Source organism: Acanthopagrus latus, chromosome 7, assembly GCF_904848185.1.
Source record: "Acanthopagrus latus isolate v.2019 chromosome 7, fAcaLat1.1, whole genome shotgun sequence".
Lineage (NCBI taxonomy): Eukaryota > Metazoa > Chordata > Actinopteri > Spariformes > Sparidae > Acanthopagrus > Acanthopagrus latus.
The window spans coordinates 8,134,944-8,157,573 of NC_051045.1; the positions used below are offsets into that span (position 1 = coordinate 8,134,944).

Here is a 22,630-nt window from a genome sequence, read left to right on the forward strand (position 1 = left end):
GGAGAACATGAAAAACTTACCAAAGTCTCCTGTCAAATGCACCCGCAAGCACGACTGTCTCTACTCGCACAGAAAATCTCAACAGTCTCCTGTCCCTCGGACTGCCAGGGAATCAAAGCTATGAAAAGATGTGAATCTAGCTGAGCAAATAGGATTAAAGATGGCTAAATCCAAATAGCTGGAAGCACAGCATGCATTAAAGAGGAATTCTCTCAGGAAAAGATAATCCCCATATACGCATTTTAACACACTTCACTCACTCCCGTGTTTTTTTTCAGTCATAGTAAAACCTCAATTGCCCGACTGTCCGCACACACGCACGAGTCAATAACTTCTATAAATACAGAGCTGCCTGGGCTGCAACAGTGACACATGCAACTTCTAATTCCAGAGGTGGAAACTTTTACACTGTAATAACTTTGACTAATCATTCACGCCGCCCTCTCCCTCCCTCCCCACGAACCAGAGCTGCAGCCGCTTACCTTGAGCACCTCCATTGGCACCTGGGCAGTGGGCGGCAAACTGGTAGGGACGCTGACATTGATGGCAGGGGTCTGGGCCGCGGTGGTTTGTGGGTACTGGGAGGCCTGTTGTCTCTGCTGCTCCCGCCGCTCCTGCTCCTGAAGCTGCTCCCGCATCAGCTGTTGGCGAAGCAGGATGCGTGATGTCATGGCCGAGGAGCTCAGCGGGGGCTTGGAGGAGCCGTGCTGGTCCGACGGGCTGCTGGGCGGAGGAGAGTCGGGGGGTTTTGGGGGGAGAAAGAGATGTCAGATGAGTGAGCAGGGAGACGGCGGGGATGTGAAGATAGCAAAGGACAGAGAGTGATAACGGAGAGAGGGCAGACGGAGGTCAGGCGAGGGAGAAGAGGTCAAGCAAACGAGACAAGGGAGGAGAGAGATTAGAGGGAGCGGAGAGCAGAAGAAAAGGGAGAAGATAAAGGGAGAGGAAGATGAAATGAAAGGTCGATGTGAGGATGACTGAGGGGGCAGAGATCAAAAGCAAAGTCTACAACGACTAGTCGACTATCTGATCCGATCCATTTTACATGTGTTGCTGTTGATCCGCAATCATATTGAGTTTGTTCTTAATAGCTGCACAGTGGGAAATACTACACAATAATGTTATAATAATATTCTCCAGTAAACAAACAATAAAAATGGAACCAGCGTATGTCTGTCTGCAACCATTCATTAGCATTGTTGCCATCCTCTCCTGTACATGACACCAAGTAGTTGATCAATCAGTTGGATGAAATGAATAGCCTGCGGTTTTTGTATATCTTATTAAACTTAAGTCATTTTTTTAAGCAAATATGCCAAACATGGCTATTGTCTGAAGCACAGCTGCAACGTTTACTTAATTAAAGAATTAATCAGCTTTGCAACGAGTGAGAATTTCCCACCTCTCAAATACACACTCCAAACAAACAGGGGGCAGCATATCACCAGAGTAACCGCTAACTGCTCCTAAGTCTAGCGCCTAGTGTATCAGCTGGTTAGCTCAGTAAGCTGTACTGCTAACTTTACACCACTAGCATGGGCGCTTTGGATCAGAATCGGCCGTGGTTGGCTGGTTGGCTTGCTAACTTCAGTAGATATCTCTGTAACACAACAAATAGACAAAAATGTTATTTATTCACATTATGTTGATAATTTTGGATTTTTTTAATATGATTTCAACAAAAATATGGACATATTGCCCCTTTAACAAATTATCACAATGGACAATCGAATTATCATTTCATTCATTCATTTTTCATTCTTTTTTTTTTTTTCTTTTTTTTTTACAGCAAAAACTGGAACTCTTCTAGATTATGAGGCCAATGAAAGGCCTTTGAGTTTTGGTCTGTTGCTCGGACAAAACTTCGATTTGGGCTCTAGGAAAAATAAAGATTAATGAAGAGGAGTACTACAAAGTACTGTACTAATAAAATGCAGCCCTACTTTTCTGCACGTGTTTGTTTTATTTCTTATAAAGATAAATACTCCAAATGAAACCACTTCAGTGTCAAGGAATCAATTAAAAAAGCTGCTTCCAGCAACCTGAGCGCTCTGATTCTGATCTTCCAGCTGCACTCACAACGCCTTTTTGACGACACAACAGAAAGAGGAACAGTTTTGATAAAAGGGTTGCTTCAGTTTTCCCACTCCCTTAAATTTAGACGGCTGCTCCCCAGACAGAGCCCTGCAGTCCTAAAATAGAGAGACTCTGCTGAAGCAGAAGTTGTCGGTATGAAGCCTTCATCGAGTGAGTGATCCTTCTGACAAAACCCAGTAAAACGTCTGGCCAATCCAGCTGTGCAGTAATCGCACTAATTAGCCAGCGGAGTCAAACACAGCTTCGGTCTACAGCGTTTTCAGTGGGTGTTGAACCCTCTACATACCATAATTCCACCCCCCACCCCCACCCCTGCATATAATCTCATTGTCTGATACCCCACCCACTGAACCCTGCACAAAAAATGTACAATACAAAATAGTTTTTTTTTCCTGATTTTAATCACAGTACAACAAGCAGCACGTTTATCTTATAATATTAACATCGACTCAATGACTTCTCAAGACAAACGCATTATTGATCCCGGACAAATCAATTCATTTGAGTAGATTTAATGACTGAACAAAGACTGTAGCTTGTTCTCTGAAAGTACAGAACAACTTTTGGTCCCTCAATCCGACAGCTACTTTTTTTTTGTCCGGTTCCTTTGTACTTCACCCAATAGAATCAGGTTTAGCGTTCATGCATAATTCCCTTGTCTGTGTGACTTTGGGCGATTGTGCTTCCTTTCATCCTCTAAGTTTCAAACAAAAGTCACTGGATCTAATTATTTAACAGCTTTTTTTTTTTTGTTCATTTCCACCACCAGAGCTGAATCCTTTGATTCTTTTTTTCTTCCTTTAATCTGTTTCACTTTTTGACTGTTCAATACCAAAAGCAGTTTCATTTCCTCGTCCTTGGTGTTTCCAGTTTGAAAACTTGTAAAAAGTGAATTTCCTTTAAAATAAAACAATTAAAAATGCAGATAACACAGCCATAGCATTTTGGATATGATCTTTACCAGATTTCCTTTAAAACGGTGTACTTACATTTCATATAGTTTAACGATGTCATACACATTTTTCAAATTTAATGTGGAGGAAAAAATCAACTACTAACCCATCCACACCCTGACACACACGCGCTCATGGACACTATACTGGAAACTAACTCAGTATAGAGTATGTACTCAATTACAGGAGCGTACTCAAGTACAATTTTGAGGTTCTAGCCTTTACTCCGCAAAGTTTATCCACCAAGATTATTATCACAAAATGCAAACAACATACAAATTATGATGCAGAAAAAAATGTATCAATCGTCACAGCTGTGAATATACAGCAGGTAAAATAACTCCACCTTCACCAGCAGCAGGATTAAAGTGATGTTTACACATTTATGCATCAAAGTTACAATACAATAACCGAATCTGAAATTTTACTTTAAGTATTTAAAATGTGGCAGATGGACTTTTCTACTTGTCTACCGACTTCTCAACCCTTCACCCAAAGTTACGACAATTTCACCAGTCAACTTGAATCGCTCTATTTGGAAAGAATAAATCATTTGATTAACTCATCCAGCTGATTTCGTAGAGGAGTGCAGTTTATCAAGCAACCTCAGCAGGCCCTGCTTTGTCCGATTAATTGATAAAGAATGACTGTGATCGGTGACTCGCTGTGTTTACAGAGCCTGCCTGTCACTCTCAATCAAAATAAAATTATGTATCCCAGAACAGTTAAACAGGACTAAATCAGACCGGCTTCTCTTCCGGCTCATTCATGGAAATTAGAACTGCGCAAGTGTTGCTTTTCCCTGAAGCAGCAAAAAGGCTGTAGCATGTGTTTTAGTTGATTTGCCTGTATCTAATGAACCATTAGGGGGTAAATGAGTTTCTTGCCCAAGGATACTTTCTAACACTCGCTAATAAGCACTGTGTTGTTTACTATGTTCACCATTTTAGTTCAGTTTGTTAGCATGTCGAAACTAGTTAATTAGCACTACGTTGTTAACCATGTTTATCATTTTAGTTTAGTTTCTTAGCATGGAAACATTTGCTAATTAGTACTGTGTTGTTTACCATGTTCACCATTTCATTCGAATGGTAATTTGGTAATATGTCTGATAAGCGCTAAATGCTAATTTGCTTTTGTGGGCAATTGATCGTAAATCATCTTACAAGTACACTGCGAGGGCCACATCTGTGAGGAGAAGTCAAATGATCACCGAGACAGTGGACTTTGCCCTCTGGGCAGAATTTCTCGTTGTTAAGATATTTAACTCTGGACCAAAATGGGCCAACTAATCAGTCCAAAATAACACCAACAGAACTTTCATTTGAGAGTGATATTAGCAGACATTTGTCGTAAAAACCTTTTATTATAGGAGTCCCTTCAATTTGTTTTTTACAGGAAAACCATGATATGTACTGAGTGAGACATTTTTCATCTATGCAGAAAACTTGTCAGCGCTCTCTGGTGGACAAAATACGTAATGTCGGTATTGTTTCTGAATCAACCAATTACTTATTACTACTGTCCTGATCAACCATCATAAACAGCAATATCAAGATATTTGTGACAAGCCAACATCGGCCGATGTAATCTGTCAGACTGTACTTGACATAATTTTTAAATGACTGTCAGAAAGTTAAAAACACCCACATTATGAAATGTCAGTTAGAATAACAGGAAATGAATCCCAGCATGTTTCCTAATATAGGAAATGGTTGATAACTGAGATAAATTGAGATTTGTTGCCTCTCATGATTCGTCTTTAATGCATTTCTGATTATCAGATTGACTCGTATGTGTGTGTGTGTGTGTGTTTCTTCCTTTCCACTGTTCAGTGGCTTTTTGCCAAACAGACCCCTGAAACACATAAAAAGCTCTTTTGTCCTTTTTAACTTTTTCACTGTGTGTGTGTGTGTGTGTGTGTGTGTGTGTGTGTGTGTGTGTGTGTGTGTGTGTGTGTGTGTGTGTGTGTGTGCGAGCGCACCTCCTCTCATGTTTGTGTGTATCTCAAAGAGGGGGGAAAAAAAACACAACAAAAAAACAATGGCTGCACAGTGTTGGAGAGCCCCACCCACCCAACTCATGATTCCTCTGATTCTGCTCACTACTCCTACTTCCGCTCCTCCATCATAGTCTATTAGTCCACCAGTCAGAGCCGAGTCTCTGATGGAGGACAGACAGATAGACAGCAGTCAAACGGGGACACGAGGCAGCTTAGCATCCAGACATAGGAGAGGGTGAGCAAAAGTGTTGAGTCTGATTAGAGTCAAAATTCAGAGCTGTTAGAGCTGCTAATTGAAGCTAATAGCTCTGCCTAATGGACAATAATAGTATAACAAGAACCTCGTCTAAAAACAAATGACTTTACATTAAGAAATAATCCATTTTACTATTACAAAACAAGTGTCCTCAAGCTCTTTCATGATAATCTCTTCAAAAGCAGGTGAGTGTAATTTGTCAGTGTCAAACCAAGTGCAACAATGCTTCTTTGATAAAAAAAAAACCTATAATGATTTAAATGATTAACCAGAACCTGCCAAACTATTCTCTATTCTCACAAAGCACAATGCACAAGGAGAAATCTGCCAAAGCTCAGACTGTATATACTACCCACACACAGATCTTTGTACACTGCCCTTCATGTGTACATGTAAAGTTGCACACACACCACTACATTCCCCAAATTACGCCTTAACGCATGCCGACTTTAACGCAGATGCTGAGGCGCCATACTCACAAACAGTCAAATGAGCAGGGTCGGTACACTTGCACTCCTACGGCCTCCATATTTGTTTGTTTTTTCCTGAAGGTGCACCACCCGCCCTTGGAAAGCAATGAAAGTCATGCTGGTGGTGCAGCGCTGAAAGTGTGTCAGAGGGGGGAGGCTCCGGGGCCCGGCCTGGAATCTCCAATCGCCACGCAGAGTCCCGGGCGGGAGGACCTGCCCCGTCCAGTGCAACAGCAGAGCGCAGCACAGCAGAGGAGAGGGGTGAGCGCTGGAAACACGCTGTCCATCAACACTCTGCCTTAAAACCACACAGATACTGTTTCACTTACAGACATGTGTCGCCACTGTTCAGCTGACGGCCTGCAACCAACTTGTAGTTTAGGAAACCATGAATCTCAGCCCTGTTCCGCGTGTGACACTGCATTTTTCAGATAATCCAGTGGTGAGTGGTGTTGTCTATAGTCTTAAAACCCTGAAATCAGGGTGGTTTTCGGTTAAAGCCCTGAGACAAAGTCTGCGTATACCACAGGCTTAAGATATTTACGTATTTTGTTGACATTAAATATGTCATTAAATGTCCCACAATTTCAATATAAAGTGCTCACCTGTGTTTAAAGCCGGTGGCTGCTAACAAGTGGCTAAATGAGACTACAGACCATGTCACAAACATAAAACGTCATCACGCTAAACTTCGGTTATAAACTATGCTATCTCTCACTTAAAAACTTGGAGATTGATTGATTTACAGAAAACATGCATAGTAGTAGTTAGACACACATGCTTGCCACAGAGCTTATTTTCAGCAGTGATCCAAAATCAAATAAAAAAATCGAGGGAACTTCAGGGTTAGCCGACAAAAGAAAGTTTTAAATGGGCCAGTAAATACGCATGATGTGTTTAGTTTCAATTTTTGAGATAATTTCACAAGACAAGAAAGTCACAGATGCCAGTCTATGTCAGTCTATGTAAAACTGCTCAGTGAATAGCCTCATCTTGCTTCATATACAACACCAACATGGCCGTCTACAAGGTTTCAGTTTTGGGCTTTGGCGAGCGTTAAACGAGAACACGTTACTGACAAGACTGTTGACTGTGTCGCCTGCTTAATTACGTATTTTCACAGTCCAAACAACATAACAGAACATGTAATTCAACAGAAAAGAACATGTAATTCATGGCATCTTTCAAACGGGATCATATTTCACTACTGGACTTGGCCTCTCTATACGAGCAGAGATTTGTGACATCGTGGTTCAATGGTCAAATTACACAAGTGTGATGTGAAACTCGAGGCTACAAATACAACGAGAATGGACATTCTTAGTGAAGTACGAGACATTTTGCACCACATGCTGCTGCAATGATTGATCAATTAATCGAGTAAGAGAAAATGGGCAACAGAAAACTAATTGGCAATTATTTTGATAACTGATGAATGACTTTGTAGTCTTTTAAGAAGACATGCTGAACATTTGCTTGTCCCAGCTTCCAAAAGTATTTTATATTTCATATCATTGTATCATATATATATATATCGGCAATATAAATAGTCAATGATTGTAGCTCTGGTGCCTAGTAATCATACTGGATGAAATTATAAGTATTTGTATATTCTTACATTCTAGATTTTTTCCATGTGGCAGGAGTGAATTATATTTGAGACTTTTTTTTAAGAAAAAAAACCCAAACATATTATTTATTAGCCGAGTACTGTTATAAATCTTCAAACAGGTCTGTTGAGGCCCTCATAGAAATAGAATTTTTTTCTCAGACCATGAAAGAAACAATGAATCCTTCTGTTTTTGTGGAAAAAATCAATCACGTGGGTTTTTTTTTTTTTTTAATGGTCAGTGATGTTTTGCACATTAAACTGTAAGGATGACGTCTTCTTCTGCAGGTAGAGGAAAATCATTCACCCTCTGGGAAAATCAAGCCCCTTTTAAAATAAACCCAAAAGTGCACGTTCAAACTGCCAGTATCATACCACCTCACGCTCACTCTAAAAGTAATACCTATATGTAAATATAAATATAAAACATTGTGGACACTTAAGAGCGGGATAAAGTGTATATCCCTCCGGAGATCATAAATCGTTCTTCCACCAGGTACTGCTCTTTCATCTCTTTGCTGATCTCACTTTCTCTGACGTACAACTCTGTAAGTCCTCAGTGGTAAAAAACAAAAAAAATAGAGGAAAAAAATAAAAGAAGCGTGAATATGCACTGACTGACTTATGAACATCACGCAGCTATAAAGGGAAAGCAGTGTAAGGATGGAGAGAGACGACAGACTACTGACATCGCTGCCTCTCTCTCTCTCAGTCCTGCAACAAACTGCTCGTGATGATCTGTCTTCATTTGTTTTTCTGACTGCAGGTGCCTCACTCACAGAGCAGATCAAACTCCCCCCCCGTGGCCTACACGACCTCTCTGCTGGAACACAGCTCAGTGATTATGACCTTACATGACAGTACATTGATCCGCTCGGACTCCCCCCGCTGGTCACAACACCCCAGTGTGCTGCAGCTGGCACCACCCCTGAGGAGACGAGCGAATCAGTGACGATGGGACGCATCTGTATGCAAGTGTTGAGTCTGGACCATTAATTATGTAGGCTTAGCATGCAGAGGACACAGTTTAACACTGTTCAACACAGATTTTCCTAAAAAAAAAAAAAAGATGTGACAAAGTAAAACAACCGTACAAACAAACACCACTGAGTAAACAGCTGAACCGAGTATATTTACGTTGGTGCGAACACTTGAACACAGCTTCTGCACATTATGTGACGAAAGGTGGTGAAAAACAATGAGCAACACCTGAGCATCACCAAACATAACATAGTAAAAATGTCAAAATATAAAATGTGAGCATCCTGACGGGCTAAATCAATATTAAACCTTGTGGAGCCCAGACAAGGTAGTTAGTTTCATTTCATCAGTCTTTCAGAAATGTTCCCTGTGACGGCTTTTTCGCTAATATCGATAATTTTCAAGGTATTGTGTCAGAGTGAGAAATTCCCGTATTGTGAGATACACAGATATTTAGCACACCTAAATATAGATATGTTCATATCTGACATAGATAGTAAATAAATAGTACTAACAGTACACAAATACACAGTTATTTTCTCAATCAGTAGTATGAAAAGGTCAGAAAATAGTAGAAGAGTGGAAAAAAAGTAAGAATTGGTGGCATCTCTAAATGTAAAAATATCTAAATATCTAAATATCTAAATATGTCCAAGCCAGCATTAAAATCAATTAAAGACAATAACAACCCCCGCCCCCTGCAAAAGCTGCATCTAAACTAGTCATTGCCTATTAAACTTAGGGGGCAGAACACTGATGTTTGTCCATAAACCAAGGTAACTTAAAAAATAACCAGTACCTGGTGCAAATGCTAAACAATGTAAACTAAAACTAAAACTAATGAGAACTGCAAAATGAACAGCGCTTGTGGAGGGATGCATAACCAGAACAAAAGAAAACAAAACAGGCTAAGCTGTTAAAGCATCCAAAGAGATAATCGGGCTCTTTAAATGGTATTTTCCAGGAAGCCAGAAGTGGTTGGGATAACTCGAACTTGCTGGGTCTTATTTCTGTAATTAGGTCCTGTGCCCTTCCTAATTCCCTCCTCTTGTTTTTTCCTGCTCCTGGCCCCCTATCCCCCCTCTGTGCTTCAACAAAAGGAAAACCAGACCATCCAAGGACAGTCGAGAGGAAGAGGAGGATCTCATGCACTTTTCAACAGCAAGGCTTTCAAGTTCAAACACAACGATTATTCTTGAGGCTGATTTGATGTGGATCTTCCCTGAAAGTGACTACAACATATTCTCACATTATAAAGGAAACAGCAGTCACGATTTACAGCTGAAATACAACAACTTAGTCATCATTTTTACACACAACCATGAAAAAAAATCTATATAATCTATAATATCTTGACTTTTTAAAAGCTGAACAGTGAAAAAGTGTGAACTTCCTTTTCAAACAGAAAGTATGATCCCTAAATACAATACAATACTTTCTGTCAATCGCAGGCCACAGTGGAAGATATGATGATGTGCAGAAATGGTTTTTAGTGTTGCTGCAGTCCCCACCGGTCACCAACAGAGGCTGACAGAGATCACACATTACCACAACTAATACTCACAAATTAAAACAAATGTAAAAAATCTAATGTTTGTGAGGATTTTCCAGTCTACAGATGAAAAGCACACATGCAGCATGTACTTCAGAAAGCACCAGAAGAGGTGAAGGGTTAAGAGCGAAGGGATTCTTAGCTGGAGAGCAAGACGTTCTGGCCGTCTTTTTTACTCCAGGCACAACACCTGTCTGTGTCATTTAGCAAATGGGTCAGTCTTATATCATCCTGGACGAAACTGTTCGGCCTCTCCGGTATCTGCGTCTGGGATTCCCCCAAGAAGAACAAGCTGTCCTCAAGAGCGACGTTCAGAACCCCTGACTCAATCATGACATTAAAATTTACAGCCGACATGCAAGGCACTAGAAAGTTACAACCAAGTATCAAATATTATGTTGCATTCAGTACTTTCTGAATATGACATATGTGAGCTATATTTAACCTTCGTCCCCTCCTGCACTCTGAACGTCAGATGTTTGAACTCAGTCTTGTTTTGTCCATCCGTTGATCAAATATTTCCTCACTTAAATGAAATATGTTTAAATTTCAAACTGAAAATTTATTTAAGCAATGTTTTTTTATGCTGTATGGAGTCAAATTTCAGAGGAAAAAAAACAGTGATGGAATGTAACGTAGGAGAATTTACTTAAATTTTGCACTTCTGCAATTCAACACATCCTCACACCTAAACGACTGACTAGGTCGATTGTCAGTGTGTCCCAAAACAACATGTTCATTGCAGTGATTAGTATCTGACCTGCTAATCAGCCAAGCCAATAATCAGTCTTTTCCTACTATTAAATGTTATTATAGAAAGGCGAGTTTAAATGCAACAAAGTATGTCTCATTTTGGCACTGATACAAAGCTCTACCAGCCATTTAATACCTGACATAGTATAAACATTTATATTCCAAGCTGTTTTTTCAAAATTCACCCCCCAAGCATCACAAAGCAGAACTAAAACTTTCCGTCCCTGGTTTGACTGTTGCATAAATATTTGTAGGGGATTTGCATGCCAAGTCTGCCTGGAAAAAAAAAAGATAACCCAACTCTCAGTTTCAGATATAACACATCCACTGCTAAATTTATACAGCTTATTTACACTGCATAGAAGACTTGTTTCACCGACTGTCTCACATCTATATTAGGCACAAAAAGTCTGGCACGTTGTCTCCAGCCGTCAGAGCGCTCTCTGTCAAACTGATCCTGAAACAGCAGAAAAAGGCAAATCTGCGAAAGCTAAAATGACATTCTGTCACACTTCAGATTTTTAAATTTAGAAACAGCTGGGGGTCGGCCATGAAAAGACATCAAACGAGCCAATAATCAATCAGAACTAATTTTATCCTTTTTTTTTTTTTGCACAACAATGTCTCACAACACAGTCAGCGTGACTGTTATTGCGCTGGGTCATCCTCATGTGATGGGAAGAGGAAGTGGGATACCTTCAATCGAAACAATTCTTCAGACAACTTCACATATTCCAAAGGAAAAGACAAGGAATGAAATAATCTGTGATTCTACTTCACTTGTTTCTGAGACTGACTGCCACTACTGCGCTGCCAGCAACTGCACAACACAGCTCAGATTCATGTGTAATAGTGTAATGACATTTTCACTAATGAAGAAATTGAAGAAATTAGTTTAAAAAATGCAGAACTGGGTTGAAGGTCGGGGTTGTACAAGATAACAGTTTTCAGTCGCTTCTCCCTGAACTGGCGCTTTGCAAGGATTCAGAGAAAAAGAACATCAACTGAAAATCTGAAGCAAAATGTCAGGAGCCGGAGGGGGAAAGAGAAAAAATAAGAGGAGTTGACCAAACGTCTGCAATAAGAGCTCTGTCTGAGCACAGTGGTGTACTGTCCTCTGTGTGTCTCGCACTGACAATGAAGCCATGTATTACTACCGCTTAACAACGTAACAGAGAGACATGTGGACACAAAATACAGATAATTAGACACCATTCTGTTAATAGATGTATTGTCGTCATCACCCTCGTCATCGCCGTCACAGAAGCCAAGTGCTGAGTTTCACAGCTTTACCAGTGCAGCTGAAACAAAAACTGTTTCCTATTACATTACAATCACTCAGAGAGGGGAGTCATGCTGTTTCACAACTAAAAATAAAACTAGATATATTCTATTAGTCAATTAGTCCTGAGACACAAAAATAATATGTCACTTATCTATATTAAGAGCATCATCTGTGGCTGATGTCAAAACACATCTACTGAGGCAACAAATTGTTACATTGAAAAATTGTAAAATTGAGTTTCTTTCTTCTGAGTTTTCAGAAGATTTGATTTATTGCAAAAGATTAGCTGAGAAGACTGATGCCACTTCATAACAATGTCAGCAAGTTCGATATGAAGTAATCTTGCATAGAGAGATCGCCGCAGCGACTGTGACAGCACTGGAAAAACGTCCGGCTGCACTAATTCTCATCCTGGTATGGGGGGAGAAATCACACTCCGGCTTGTTTTGCATGTTTTTAAACCAATCACAGTCGTCTCAAGCGATAAACTGTGTCGGGGGAAACTTGGTTTGCACTTGTGGGGAGGTGAACGCTGGCATTAAAATGACCAAATCCCAGCAGATGAAAAGCCAACAGCTGCTAGCTTGTTTATGTTTGTGCTAGTAGCAAAAAGGCTAGTGTTAGAGTAATAGTAGTTTTAGCTTGTAGCTTGCTAGCTTGGAAGTTGTTGTTTCAAGTAGCGATGGAGGGTTTGACAGCAGTATGTGCAGGTAGCAGAAGAAAGTGAGGGAATGGGCACCAAACCACATACTTTATACCAACATCTACATCCAGTGACTCAGACTAAATATGAAGCCACAGCCAGCAGCTGGTTTGCTTAGCCTTGCTTAACTACTGGCCTAGCTCTGCCAAATTATGAAGAACAAACACTGTTAAATCTTGTTTGTTTTATTAGTGCAAATACTGAAGGGCAAAAATGGAAACTTGTGGTTTTAGTTGTCATGATGTTCTCATCACTGTGGAGTGCTGGAAGGCAGATTTTGGTATCTAATCCAGTCTTCATGCTAAATGCTAAGCTTATCACTTCTTGCTCTCACTTCATATTCGACAAACTGACATGAGACAATCTTCTTATCTAACCCTCAGACACAAAGAAAATAAGCGTAATGAATTCCTAATCTCCCTGAATAGATAGCTGCTAATTTGACTACACTGTTAACATATGAATCTGACACCGTGCACAAACACTCTCAGTGTGTCATGTCCAGAAAAAGGGTGAAAGGTCAGATCAGACCTCACAGACCTGACTCAACTGGATGTTGATGGTCTGGAGAGGCCTCAACGTGCCACAGCTGAAAATAGCTTCCTGATAAGTCACATCTGTGTGTGGTTGTGTCCTGAGACACCATAGGAACTGTTTATATATGTGACATTTATTCAAACATTGCATCCAGCATTGGTACATTTATATTATTGGCTATTTATCGGTATCTGTGAATTTCCAGTTGATAAATAGACCCAATAATATGAAGCCAAATTGCTCAACAAGACTGAGATGAAGAAGAAGAAAAAGAAGAAGAAGAATATTGAATACCAAAGGGGCTCAAGAGTAAGGTTGAGGTTTAGAATAGGAGTCCATAAACACAACAAGCAATTTCCGGCATATACAGTAATCCCACAGAGCACCTTTAAATTAGAGCCCAACCGAAATCAAATTAAATTAAATTCCAATATCTATATATCAGCCGATGTACGCAAGGTTTGTGGAAATGTGGTTATCATAAACATTTGTGAGACAGACAAGATATTTTACAGTTTAATATTACAAACTTTACTGTGTAAAATGACATCAATGTACTTTAAATTAACCCCAAGCACTTTTTGTTGGTCCTGTAAAAATAGTTTATATTGCTGTGTGCAGATACAGATACATCTGTGCTAGACTGATATCAACCGACATGATATCATATCGACACACGGATAATAGGTCTGTTTTTCAGTTGAAATGAAAATTGTGAGACAATATTGATTATGCTGAGAGCACATCTGTCAAAAATAATTGCAACAGGATTTTCACCTCATTGTGAAGCCTTCATTTTGACCAGATTACACATATGTCCAAGCGAAGTATTCAATTTTGGCCCAGAAGGCTGCTCATAATCATCTATATCATCTGTCAAATCAAACCAGTCATTGTCATCCTACAGATGACACATGGCAGCATTTAGCCCACATTTCTTAAAAAAACAAAAACAAAAACAAAATAAAGTGAATAAAAAACAAGAACCCCTTGCCATCGGCTTTCAGCAGCACACCAACACAAGTGAGCAGCATCTCATCAGACTGACCTGTCTGCTCCTCTGCGAGCTAATATTTGAAGTTGATGTTGACAAGACAACACCCAAGTGTTGCATAACTTCATGCCAGCAGGATAACCATAAGGAATGAGAGGCAATCCCCCCCCCCACCTCCCTACTCTCTCTCTCTCCACAGCTCCGCAGCCCATCAGAGGAAGAAGCCTCACAACACACATACATGCAGGGGGGGACAACAATCACTAAGTCTGCAGCCTAATTAACACCTAAACACCAAAACCGCTGCAGCGTGGGAAATAACTGTCCTCAGCCGCACAACTGACCTGTTTTTCAAGGGTTGACTCTTCAGTTCGTAATACGTTTTAGGCTCCTCTTGAAACTCCTCTCCAACCTCGAAGTCGGGAACTATTCCCGATTCGGACTGCATACTTGCAGATGTCAACTTTTTTTTCGGGAGAACGTTAAACCCCCCGAAGAGAAAAAAAAAAAAAAAAACACCCCGTCGGCCGATATTTGTGCCGCCGTACTTCGCTAGTACCAACCGCTGTCACCGCGAGCCGCCTCTGCCCTGGACCCGGAGCTCTGTAGTCCGTCACAGCCGCGAGCACGGCGCAGAAGACCGGCTGCGGGCGGCGAGGCGACTACAGCTACCAAGATGCACCGCGGCTGTCAGTGTCAGCGTGGCTCTCATTGGCTGAGCCCTTATACACAAGCTGCTCTGCTTTTGCAGTGAAACTCCAGAGTCATAAAGTTTCATTTCCTTAAATAGTGATTATGAAACTATCTGAACAGCTGTTTTTTTTGTTTGTTTGTTTTTTTTTAAACCTAATTTATTCAATTTTTACTTGAAGTAAACATTGAGTTTTATATTATAAATTGTATTCTCTATTAACTTTAGAGACTATAAACCCCACATTACACCTTTGCTGTCCCACAATAATTAAATGATTAAAAAGTATATCTTTTGAAATATATCAGGAATAAAACAATTTGAATTCGGCCACATAAAAAATTATAAATAATAATGCAATGTGCAATTGAACAAAACATGCAATGTAAATTACTATGACAGAAGTGGTCTCAGTTTGGCAAAGCAAAGTTGTTGTTGCATGAGAGGACAAAATCAATAAAAGGTCAATTATTCTAATTATAATCCTCATAGGATCAAACTGTACACAGTGACCTTGAGGTACTGCTGCATGCTCAAGCATGACTCAGCCACTTTTTGTGTCATGTTCAGCCTTTAAAAAAAAAGGACTTTCATGAGAGTTTGTTCTAAAGATTTTGATTAATCATCTGTCCGGTCTGACACTGTCTACTCTACACCAAACATCAAACACCAAATCTCACCTCAGCAGCACCCATGTCATTGTCAATTGCATTTCTTGTACGGTCTCAGCAAACTGTAATACCATGCACCTTAAATTATAACAAACCTGAAAGCTCTGTCTGCCCTCATGTCTGTTTTCGTCCGTTTCCTGTGCAGACAGATTCAGTTGACTCCTGTCCGTCTCTTCCTCTGCTGCCCTCTGCTCTGCTCACCAAGTTTGGTCCCATCAGAGGAAGACCCATCCACCACTTGGGGGCAGTACAAAGCCAGGGAAGCCAGTGTTGTGGGCCCACAGGGGGGACTTTCTATTACAAAATGGAAATTCAAGTTCAATATTTGCATCCGCCTTATCCTGCTGAGCTGGTTTAAGTCTGCATTTTACCAATGCAAACATCATGCAAATGTGCTCCTACTGGAAAGCACAGACTCAAAACACCTAAAAATAAAGCTTTCAGAAAAGGCCGGGTGATAATCGAGGACAGACAGCCGTAGAACGAGAAACAGAATCAAAGCGTTCAGAGCTCAGAGACATTTGAAAAGCAAACCGAGCTACAGGCAGAATAGGAGACATGATGCAGGACCTGCAGGGTTTCACATGCAGTCAAAGGGGGACAGAGCTGGACACACAATAGACCACACAACACATGTTATTCTGGGTGTTGTTGTGGGGTGAATAGCGGCACTGATTACCCAGAGCCTCCAGCTGGGCGAGGCCCCCAGAGTTTGTAGACTACAATGGCCTTTGTAGTTCCTCAAGTGGATAAAGTGTATAAATATTTGATACCTCAGTTCAAATAGTCACAGTTTTGTAGCACGATGTGGTTGAAACCTACAAGAATTTCATCCCGACTTTTTAAGTTAACAAGTATCACCATAAACATATATGTGGGTGTACTTTAAGGTTTTAAATGTTATTTTCACGTCGTTATATTTTGTTTTACAGTTGTGACAGTTATACTGTAAAATTGGCTTGTTACCATTCCGGCACTGACTGGGATTGTTTTCTTCCTCTTGTGAGTCTGTTTGTGTCATCATGGCTAAAACGTGGTCCTGGAGCCTGGGAACACAGAACAGAAGCTGTTTTTTTTTTCCAGGTGTTTATAAGTCTGTCTGTGGACAGATTTCTGTTAACACAACAGCATCACAACCATGCAAGATGCAGTCAGGAAACTTTACAGGTGTGCAGTCTTACAAACTTCCCGCCCCTTGCCCTGCAGGTGTCCCAGAGACACATATTGTGGTGGGACTATTTTTCCAGGTGTTTATAGGTCTGTATCTTTGTTTGTCAGGCAGTTCTTCTGTCTGTAGTTGAGATGATAATCAAGACAGTGTTCCAAGATGGGTGCCAGGCCTGCAAAAGAATAGTCGCTTTTGGTTTCAAGTTTACCACGTGGAATAACCAAGTGGTTCCAGCCGGATGACCTAAGAGGCTGGTCGGTGGTGTAAGGGGTCAATAGCTTGGAAATGAAGGCAGGGGAGGCTAAACCACACAGTGCCTCGTGAGTAATTAGAAGAATCTTGAAATCAATTGTGAATTTGACTGGCAACCACTGGAGCGAGGCGTTATGCTGGCTCAATGACCAGCAGTCATGGGTCAGAATTTGAACAAGTAGATTTGAGTCAAGGCTATCTCATCGTAAGGTGGCCGTCTAGTTGTGTCTAACTCTACGTCAAAACAGCATTACTGTAGACTGGTTAAAGAACCCAGCCATAGAAATAACACAAACACTGGATCAAATCCAATCCATTGATTTTGTTTTGATTGGTGGTTTCTTCCCATGAGTACTGAGGTAACGTTAACCCTGAGGGCTATTGTTGCTGTATTGACCTGTATGACCTTCCTGTGCGCGCCATAGATTACAGCATGACCTACAGATGCAAGTATTACAGATTTAACCTTTAACTGCTCATGTGACAGCCAAAGCCCACAATCAGGGCAGTGTCAAACTGCAGAGATTCAACAGGTTATATATGTGGTAAATGGTCAATCCCCTGATCTGCACAGGGTCAATAATTTCCCACATCCCCCCACCCCTGATAACACATTCAGTCATTACAACATGTGGGCTGTAGCACATACATGCAGTGTTGGTGTTGCAGACTGACCGCAAATGTCCAGCAGCACACGGGCTGTGCGCCACAAGATAACACATGGAGGTAATTACAAAGGCTCATACATCATCGTTTACACAGTGTCATGCAGAATTAGCAAGCGGTTGCTGCCTGCGCAAACAGTGCTGGCTAACAACACAGAGCATGAACTGAAATGTTGGCCAACAGCAGCAGAGAAAGGTGTGAACAGAGAGTCACTTCAGCTTTTTCTGTTTACACTCAGAACTCTTTCACAGGCGACAGCTGTCAGCCAATCAGCAGCAGCGCTCTCGGCCGTTTGTCAGAGAGTTAAAACAAGATCCTGAGATATGAGACAAAGGTGTCCGGGTGCTTCATCCGTTACAGAGGTTTCATGTGACCTTCCTCCACGGATCCTGAAGAAACCAACAATCTGATTTTTTGATATGTATTTGAATTTAAAAGTGAACAGTAAGATTATGATTGTGTGTATTGTTAGAGGAATGTTAAACCAGACATTTAAATGCCCTGTTTACAAACCTCAACCATCAGATGAAACTTTTACTTAATTCTTGTGATATTACTGCTATTTATTTGTGGCTGTTTTATACTTAAGCATGGATTTTAACCCAAATGTCACGTGTTTGCTTTTAGAGACTTTCTAATCATGTACAGTAGCATATTATCGTTAAATGCATATCCACACCTCATATCAGCATGTTTTCTAACCCCATATTCCTCCTAGTTTTATATTTATGTCATATTCTACACTAAATAATTGTAGTGACTTGTGGGCTGTTTTGATTTCACTGCATTTCTACTCTGACTCGAGGAAGAGTAGTGACAACTAATGGACATTGAGAAACAACCAATTAACTTTTGTTATATGATACAATTAGGCCATACATTAAATATGAGCAGACATAATGTGCCCCTCAATTAATATTTAAAGATTTTTGGAGATAACACAGATTTTATTTAAATCTACGTAAATAAGATATGCAGCAGTCAAAGTATTTCTGTCTGAGGCAAAGTTATTTTTAGCTGGTGTTGTTGTTCAGTTTCTGTTTTTGCTCCTCTATCTATCTTTCTATCGCTGTTACGTGGTGGCGTGAGTTCATTTGCATAAAGCATCTGCCAAGCAACATTTGACTACGCTTAAATGGAGACAGGAAAGTAATTGCACTCTCAGTTAATTATGTATGCATAAAGAGCATACATGTATGCAGTAATCATGGGGAAGATATTGTATCTTCATTGTGCAAAACAAAGACCGGCGATGACTCGAGGAGTTCTTTCTGCTTATTCATATTTACTTCTATTACAACTCATAGTCACGTACACGCTGAAAGGATGTCATAAAAGATGTTTGGAATGATTCACTGTAGATTCAAAATGAAATATGTGCTGATTCACACGAATGAAACACCACCAACAGTGTCCAAAAAATAGACTTTTGTTACTTTCAGGGGTTCAACGGCTCGTCACTGGGGTGGTACGCTCTAAGGAGAAGCTAACAAGGTATTTATTTATATCCTTGTGGTTTGTTTGCACTGTATGGAGACCACTTGTACCTCTGTTGTATCTTCATTTCAAAGAACAATTAAAATACCTTTTTTAGATGGGTACAAAATTGGCTTTTACACTTTACCCTGTTGTTCATTCATTATCATTCTTATTTATTTATACACAAGAGAAATATAAAGTCAAACTCATAAGAATTTGGTCAACCCTTTTCATTCACAATTCAGTTTATTTAAGCATAAAGTTGAATTGTTACATATAAAACCTAATCCCGAGAGTAGATGTTGTTTGTGTTAATACAGTGTAAAGTTTGCATGTACCCTTGCTGACTTTATAGGCTTGTATCATAAAATGCACAATAAATGTTTACGCTGTTTTTTTTATAGGCCAAAAAAAAGCTCCCAGTTCCCCTGAATGTATTAAAAAGTACACAGCTTGCCACTGATGGTAGAGTTTAATGCCTAATGAGGGTGAGAGGGGTAATGAGGGAATCCTCAATCCATTCTTTTGTTTATGGGAGCATCTTCTTGTGAGGAGGAGACTCACTGGGCAGATGGTTTTGGGGGATCTTAATGAGATAATTATTCATGTCTGATGTCAGAAATCCAAGAGGAAGGGGGTGGAGAGGCCTCGCTTGGCTGAGGGGTGGCAGAATTTACTGTAGACCGGGAAGATATACAGCAGCAGCAATGCACTTAGTTAATGTATCAGTTGCTCTAATTTGCCTGTTTCCAGTCTATCTCAATATTTATCTGTGTAACAGCGCTGAGTGTGGTCTCAGGGACTGTTAACAGGGCGGCTCTGTTGGTGTCTTTGGAAAACTACCAGCTGAGTAAGAGCAAAGACAGTAATGAATATTTCAGGGAGCGCCGTCACTCCTCAGCAGAAATGAATATCTCATGTGAAACACACACCAATAATCTGGTTCGACAGCATTGTGTCCTTTGAGCTGCACATGTCGGAGATGTTGACGGATGTGTGAAGAGACATAAACTTCAAAATTTTTTGTCTAGGTGGCACAATAGCAGCCACCAAGCTGGTATTTGAATTTGCTCAGCGTGTCTCTTCTGCACATTATAAGGCCAACAGGGACGTTTGAAAGCAGACAGTTAACTGAGGGTGTCTTCGCCGCTGAACGACATGCAAACTTTCTCCCATGTAAATAGTGCTGCATGTTGACTTTGACCCACATTTCAATGTAGGCCAACCGGTTGAGCTGTAAAGTCCTCTGAATGCGACGTTGGTCATTAAAATATCCTCAGAGTCCAGGGTATACATCAGTTAATTTCATTCGCCAGTGAACGTCAGTGCTCACCAGTAAATAATTATTTCCTGCAGCTGTTGTCGACGCTCAAACACATTGTGATAAACTGTTTAAACTACCCATTTGTAAAGATTTTATTTTTCTGTTGTCACATCCTCCTCAGCAACTTATCACTTAGATCCTGTTTATTTCTGCAGGTGGATGCACACGAGGGGGGGGAAAAAAATCCTTTGTGCAAATATAGTGCATCCAAAACACACATAAACAAAACCTGCTAACTGGATTATCAGGAATCCACTTCGGTCATATTTACTCACCACAAGACAGCAATGACACCATTAGATGGGTGTTTAACTACTGCAGGAGTACTGTAAAACATGTGTGTATTATTCTTTTGAGAGTGCACACAGTTATTTAGGTATTTTCAGGTTAGGAAGAGGGCATTTAATGCAACCTAAACTAAAGACTACTTCAATAAATAAAAAAACGACTTTTGTCTGTTATTAAAGAGGAGGTGAACAATGGAACAGTTTGTTTTACAGGCCAGTATAAAACCACCATTCAAACTCATTGAAGAACAATTTCACATGCGATTTCTTAATGACATTTTTACTGCACTTCGCTGTCAACATGTAATATTTTATTGCTACACTACAAAGTTACGAAGTTAAAGCTGCTATCCATCCTCTGTACGTCACCACATGCACGTGCAGTGGTCATTACCAGACAGAGCAACAAACAGGAGGATCCTGCTCCTCTTCCTGGAGCTCTCTGTCCTGATTGGATGAAGTGGGCGGGGATACCAGAACACGTGTTTTCTCTTTTACTGCATGAGCAGGGGGAGGAGAGACATGGACACTTATTTTAATTGAAAAAGAAAATAATTTACAGCAACTTTAAAAAAAAATTAACTCAAATGACTTACCTGTTCATTTGATGTTTTATCAGTTTTTGTCCTCCTTCTATCTGTTTTGTCTGGCTGTCAGTATTATCACTGTTTGTAGGTGATGGGGATGGAATATTTTTGACTAATAACTACTGTCTTTTTTCTTGACAAAGTCTGGACACACAACAGTATCTCGAAAGGAACTTGCTTGAGACGTACACCAAATGAGTCACATGTCTGACATGAAGACAGTCAGGTGTGGAGTCAGGACGTTCGAGGTGCAGGGGTGAAAGAAAAAAGGGCACCAAATGCGTGCGATGGGGCACCAGCATGCAGAAAGTGGTGACATGTTTACAGTGAAAAGAGGGCAATTCACCATGTTTTGTACACTGGAAGGGCCCCCCGGAGGCCAGTTCATCATGCTTTATCCAAGCCATGGAGCATCCAAGAGGGGCAGTCACCCACCGGTCCACCGGTCAACACAATAACTTGTGGGCTGGAATCTAAAGCATTACCTGATTGATTTGTAAGAATATTTTATTGTTTCTGTTTTCTTTACATTCTAAAATATATAGCTTTTGATTGGTATAATGTAATGCTATGGGTGAAAAGGTGATTCTAAATGTTGTATTTACATGTTTGTGCAAGTGTAAATATTAGTTGATTATCAATTGTAATATATATATACATATATATATATAACTTGTATATATATTATTCAAAAGCTTTTCACAAGGCAATGCATAATAATAATAATAATAATAATAATAATAATAATAATAATAATTCTTCTTATTATTATTATTATTGTTGTTGTTGTCGTTGTTGTTGTTGTTGTTGTTGTTGTTGTTGTCGTACTGTACTATTTGATATGGACCCACTGAAGAGTAGTAACAACTAATAGACATCATAATAAACAATAAACTGTTGTTATGCGATTCAGTAGGGTCATGAATTAAATATGGCGTCAAACTGACATGATGTGGCTCTTAATTAATATTTTAAGCCAAATTTGGAAATAATTGAACAATCCTACACAGTGTGATGAGGTCACTCTTTATCAGAACAGGGAACACATACCCCCTCACAAAAAAAAAAATTAAAAAAAAAATACATGGTGACATTAACAGTGTTTGTATATAATGTGACACGAAATGAAGCACAATCTCGTGCGCTTTGGTAACACTCAGCCTCCAGGCCATCACACTTCATTATTATGAGGGATTCAGTGTGAATCAGGCCGACCGGCAGCTGCTGGATGAGAGGGGAGGGATGAGAGGGAAGGAGAGGGGAGGGGAGGGGAGTCAGGGAGGGGATGTTCACATAATAGCCGGCGGCTGAAG

General features: G+C 40.2%; 1 protein-coding gene across 9 annotated transcripts in view; it reads right to left on the reverse strand.

The window, feature by feature from the left end:
• The window catches only part of LOC119022747 (microphthalmia-associated transcription factor-like), a 33,913-nt gene extending 18,150 nt beyond the window's left edge, over window positions 1-15,763 (reverse strand). For 2 of the 9 annotated variants that reach the window (XM_037103984.1, XM_037103980.1), the window contains exons 1-2: window positions 14,537-14,820; window positions 483-723 (exon numbers count right to left, since the gene is read on the reverse strand). In XM_037103984.1, the coding sequence (XP_036959879.1) occupies window positions 483-723; window positions 14,537-14,640 (345 nt within the window). In that variant the 5' untranslated portion in view covers window positions 14,641-14,820. Of the gene's footprint in view, window positions 1-482; window positions 724-5,787; window positions 5,925-14,536; window positions 14,821-15,649 lie in introns of those variants that run through there. The other 7 variants (XM_037103988.1, XM_037103987.1, XM_037103982.1 and 4 more) reach the window with 7 other exon arrangements.
• Window positions 15,764-22,630: the final 6,867 nt, after the last annotated feature.